The sequence below is a fragment of the Phragmites australis genome, chromosome 19, assembly GCF_958298935.1.
Source record: "Phragmites australis chromosome 19, lpPhrAust1.1, whole genome shotgun sequence".
Classification (NCBI taxonomy): Eukaryota; Viridiplantae; Streptophyta; class Magnoliopsida; order Poales; family Poaceae; genus Phragmites; species Phragmites australis.
In genome coordinates, this window is record NC_084939.1 from 7,108,868 (window position 1) to 7,114,611 (window position 5,744).

At 51.1% G+C, this 5,744-nt stretch overlaps 1 protein-coding gene across 1 annotated transcript; it reads left to right on the forward strand.

Moving 5' to 3' along the window:
- Positions 1 to 250: 250 nt before the first annotated feature.
- Positions 251 to 5,081, forward strand: LOC133900071 (GRAS family protein RAM1-like). The gene is made up of 3 exons (XM_062341165.1): positions 251 to 1,363; positions 3,744 to 4,525; positions 4,718 to 5,081. The coding sequence occupies exons 1-3, from the start codon at positions 251 to 253 to the stop codon at positions 5,079 to 5,081; spliced, it is 2,259 nt and encodes a 752-aa protein (XP_062197149.1).
- Positions 5,082 to 5,744: the final 663 nt, after the last annotated feature.

Sequence of the window (5,744 nt, forward strand, 5' to 3'; positions counted from 1 at the left end):
ATCTTTCCCTCATCACCTGCAATCAAGCTGGAAAAATTAAGAGAAGCCAAACACATTGCGAGCTTCTTCTCAGTTTCCTCCTCTCATAAACTTGCCTTATAAGCTTGAAAGCATAGAAATCTACAGCTTTGAGAATACCAACGACCTAAGTAGCGTTGTCTTATTTTTGCTTCCAAGTTGTGGAGAAAGGAGTGTGCTCTTGTTATATGCATCCTTACTCAGGGATAGGTGATCATTGATTGATCTCTTAATGTGTTCAAGCATGGGGATGCTCAACTGCGCCGACACAACCTCCGGCGCGAAGCTACAGCAGCTGCAAGCACCGACATCGCCCACCGCCTCGGTCTCGGAGTCAAACATCGTCGTGTCATCGACCGATCCCGACGCCAATGACGCCCTAGCCGGACTACAAGCCCTCAATTTCGACGGGGGCATCGACGTTGAGATCCAGTCGCCTGACATTGCCATGTGGGAGTCGCTCTTCGCCGACCAAATGGGAGCCTCAGGGCCCGACTTCTTGATGTTCTCCCCTAGGAGGGACTTCATGGCCACCGGCAGCCCAAGGAAGGACTTCATGGTCTCCTCTCCCAAGAGAGACTACATGGTGTCCTCCCCCAAGAGGGACTACATGGTCTCCTCCCCTAAAAGGGAGTACATGGTGACCTCACCTAGGAGAGAGATGGTCTCTTCCCCAAGGAGATCAACCTTCTCCAACCTCTACAGCATCGGCAGCAGCCATGCCAGCCACCAGCAGGGCTACGTGCACGGCGTGCATGGAGCGGATGGAAGCGGCGGCGGCCAACCGCAGTACGGCAGCCTCGCCAACCACGGCAAGGGCCAGTCGATGAGCCCGCTGCACAAGGTGTACATCAACAACTCCCACAGCAACAGCGGCAAGAGCAACGGCCCCTCCTCACTCTCGTGCTCGTCGTCCTACGGCCATGGCGAGAACCTGGCCTTGCCTTCCATGGATCTCTTCCTGGACGACTACAAGGAAGGAGGGTACATAGGGTACCAGCTGCCGGTAAAGCCCGGCATGGAGAGTGGCGCCGCCTCGGCCACGGTCACCACGGTGGCTCCGTCATCGTTGCAGCTGCCCACGCTGTCAGAGTGCCTGGCCATGCCGGAGCCGGCCTACGGAGGCGGGGAGGAGGCGGTCACGGCAGCGACGATGGCAGCGGCCGGAGGCCTGCAGACGGGCGGCGGCTTCCAGCATGACATGTACTACGCAGGACAGTTTGGAGAAGGAGGGGCCATGTCGCTGCAGAACCAGATGGCGAAGTCCGATCAATGGGCAGCAGATTCATCCCTGCACAGCATGCTGGGCAGCCTGGGCTCAGTGATCCAGACAGAAGCCGAGCAGGTAATTAAGCATGTGATTAACGTCAAATCATCTAACTAAGTTCTTCACACATATGCATGCATGATAAACTGTAGAACGACAATAAATATGCATGGCTCTGTTTGGAACGCACAAGTTTCAAAGAAAACAGTATTCAATTCCCGCAAGATTCGGAAAAAAAAAACCGGGCTTATCAAACAACATGGCCTAAACTGTCGTTAGTCGCCGTTTCTGGTATTTGCTAGATTGAGCATAAGTTTCTAGATCTGGTACGGGCTGCCTGCATTTGCCAAATGGTCGCAGTCCATTGCATGCAGCATGCAAATGCTTGCAGTCAGATGAAGAACAAGTCGATCCGTACGTGCAGTGATATATGTATGGAGCTAGCTCGATCACCAAATACTACGAATGCTGTTTTGTCGTAGGTGTTAATGAACATGCCAAATTAGACTAGCCTTCATGCTTCTGATTGACATCTGCACACAAATTAAACCTTGGCAAGGATATTGACCGGAGCCAGAAGCCCACAAGTATGTATATCTGGGTGCTTAAGATATTATCCGGGTCACGATCAGGACGAACGTGCGTAGGTGACAACAGTGCAATCCAAAATTAGCGTGTTGTTGCTCATGAACATGTGTCGTTCATGAGATGGCTATACCCTGCGGACCATGGTAATACATGCATGGCTTCGTGGATTTTTTTTTCTTTCTGGACTATTAGTAGAGTGCACTGTAAATCTTCGGGAAAGTCTGAGTTCAGTCGGCCGAAAATGGAAGAAATCTCAATCAGTAGTGAAATTAGGTCTGCAGGTGACGGGCATGGTTCACCGGTACCGAGAGGGAAGGCTATGGAGACAAGCCTGCCTAGGGTGGGTAGTGGGCGGTCGGAGGGGTGGTAAGGCAGCGGGGAGACCATTGGCCATAGTGGTAGAGGACTGGTGATGCACGGACGTCTAGTTTGGCACCGTAGGGTTAGCGTGCGATGGCTGGAGACAGGGGAGGAGGGTGGGAAGGGAGCAAGACGAGACAATGTCTAGAGGAAGATATGTCACTGTGAGGCGAGACACGTTAGGAAGAAGACGAACGATGTTGTGCAAGTTGGATTGCAGGATGATGGATGGTGGGGAGTAATCGAGTGACCAATTTTTTTATATTTTTCAAAAGATTGACATGGAGTCGCTCCCTAAATCTTATCATATTCGCCGAGGTGGTCTATGAACTGAAACACATTTGTAGTTTAGTTGATATGTCCATATGCGTACTACAAGATTTTCAATATTAATTCCCCGAGGGTAACTTTACAAGTGTCAGATGATTATTGTTCTCCTTTAGATTTTTCTTGTATGGCTAACTGTGGTATTTCTAGTTTAATTTGAACATTTCCATACAGAGAAAATATATTAGTAACAAAAAAAACTAACGGCAAGTAAATACCAATAAAACTCTAGCAAAAAAATATTACACCGGGTCAGCCACTTGTATAACATAACCCTCAGTAAATAATGTACTATTACATGTCTACATATATGCGAAATATCCATAGAGAGTTGTCCGTTGAGGTGCACTAACACTTATTTCAGCATAAGTCATATTTATCATATGCTAGGGAGGCTGTTTAACCTCCCCTATACATATGGTCCAGTTTTAGGATCGACTCAAGTGGCATCATCTTCTTTTAACGAAGGCCAAACTTCCTTGCAAATTTTCAAAGAAAACCAAATTTTTACCGATCAGAATCAGACACACACATGCATCTTAAAGCCAATCCATCGGCCTAGAAAACCAACCTACATTTCACAAGAAATGAGCAACTTACAAATAGCAAAACTAAGGGAGATGCTAGTTGATGAGGGATCCAGTCAACGCACGTGAATCATATGATCGAGATCAGACAACCTGTAAGTAATCTTCTACTTCCAGATGTTTTCCTATGTCGTGCCTACCTAGCCTTGCTCGCCCGCCCTACCCGCCGCCCTCGCCCCTGCCCCAACCCTTTCCATATGATGTGCTGGCATTCCCGCCTCCGTACCCGTCACTACCACCAAGTCGTCCTGCTATCCCGAGCATCTCTCTAAGTCCGGGAAACGGCACCGGTGAGCCTTGAAGCCCCCTCCTCGAACCCTAACTCCCTGACGAGTTTAAAGTCAACGTTGACGCTAAAGAACCGTGATTTCAGTTGACTGAAATCTAGGAAATTTGCAAAACTAAATTGGTATTAGCGAGCTTCACAACTATACGATAAGACAATCACTCTGATTCCCTCTGCTTTCATCTGTGAATTTGAGCAGAGTGTGGTTAAAATTTGTATTAGAACAGATATTAGTCATCTAGAAAATTGTATAGAAATCCTGAATATGCAATTGGCAATGCTAACTCCATGTTCATGCATGCATATGCAGGAGCAGGACAGCGGGCTTCAGCTGGTGCACCTCCTCCTCGCCTGCGCCGACTTCGTCTCCAAGGGCGACCAGCCGTCGGCGCTGCGCCACCTCCACCTCCTCCGCCACGTCGCCTCCCCGCTCGGCGACTCCATGCAGCGCGTCGCATCCTACTTCGCCGATGCCCTCGCCGCCCGCCTCTCCCTCTCCTCCAACCCCTCCACCTCGGCCGCCGCCGGCACACCGCGCGGGGGCAGTGGCGTTGCCCCCTACCCATTCCCGCCGTCGCCGGACACGCTCAAGATCTACCAGATCCTCTACCAGGCCTGCCCCTACATCAAGTTCGCACACTTCACCGCCAACCAGGCCATCTTCGAGGCCTTCCACGGCGAGGACCGCGTCCACGTCGTCGACCTCGACATCCTCCAGGGCTACCAGTGGCCGGCGTTCCTCCAGGCGCTGGCCGCCCGGCCAGGGGGGCCACCGACGCTGAGGCTTACTGGGGTGGGACACCCCGCCGCCGCCGTCAGAGAGACCGGGCGCCACCTCGCCTCCCTCGCCGCGTCGCTGCGCGTGCCGTTTGAGTTCCACGCCGCCGTCGCCGACAGGCTCGAGCGGCTGCGCCCCGCCGCGCTGCAGCGCCGCGTCGGGGAGGCGCTTGCCGTCAACGCCGTGAACAGGCTGCACCGCGTCCCCGGCGCGCACCTCGCTCCCCTGCTCTCCATGATCCGCGACCATGCGCCCAAGATCATGACGCTCGTCGAGCAGGAGGCCGCCCACAACGGCCCCTACTTCTTGGGCAGGTAAGTGACATATTTTTCTCCACTTGTTTAGTGTTCGAATTCTGTTCTTCTTCTCAAGAAGTAAGTTGAAAGTTTTTTGTGCGAAATTTATCACTAAACTTGTAATTTGTCAAAAAAATGTGAGGAGTGATTGTGAAATTATAATGAGGTTAAAATTAAAGAAGGAATTAAATTACTCGTGGTTGTGTGAAGGTTCTTGGAGGCGCTGCACTACTACTCGGCGATATTCGACTCGCTGGACGCGACGTTCCCGGCGGACTCGACGCCGCGGATGAAGGTGGAGCAGTGCCTGTTTGCGCCGGAGATCCGTAACGTGGTGGCGTGCGAGGGCGCCGAGCGGGTGGCACGGCACGAGCGGCTGGACCGGTGGCGCCGCCTCATGGAGGGGCGCGGCTTCGAGCCCGTGCCGCTCAGCCCGGCCGCCGTCGGGCAGAGCCAGGTCCTGTTGGGGCTCTACGGCGCCGGCGACGGGTACAGGCTCACCGAGGACAAGGGATGCCTCCTCCTCGGGTGGCAGGACCGCGCCATCATCGCCGCCTCGGCGTGGCGGTGCTGATCAGTGCTGGTCGCCGGCGGCCGGAGCGGAAAGTCAACGATCTCGTGCTACCGTATTAGGTTTCTCTCTTGCATATGCATGCATGTGTTGTTATTTGGTTGCTTAGTTTCTCTCCTGGTATGTATGATTGTGCACTTTGTCAAGGTAAAAATTGCAAGAAAAATGGATTTTTCTAATTAAGATGAGGAGTAACGTATCTAAGGTACTGATGAAATTAAGTTTGTTTTTTTTTCTTGTTTGACATATGTGTATGTATGGCTCAAGCATAAGGCCAAGAAGATAAAGAGATGTACTGTAGTGCAGTGGAAGGGAACAATTTGGTGTGTTGATTTACCCAGTTCTAAGGCTAATAACAATATGAATAATTATTTCTTGTACACTAGGATTACTATGTTTTATTTATATTCCTTTATTCCCATGCATGGGGCTGCCCGGATATCGTGACCTTTGTTTTGTAATTTCTTTGTTTGCTAGGGTCTTCTTTGCTAATTATCAGAACTGGAGAAGTAGATGTAGTGTGCCTAGTTGTATTTTTATTTTTCTCCAGGGTGCTTTGTGTAAGACCAAAGGTGTAAGCACTTTTTACCTAATACTCCCTCCGTTTTGTAACGTTTGTCCATGGACTTGGAAGTATCTGTGTCAAATTGTTTATCTATTGTGATA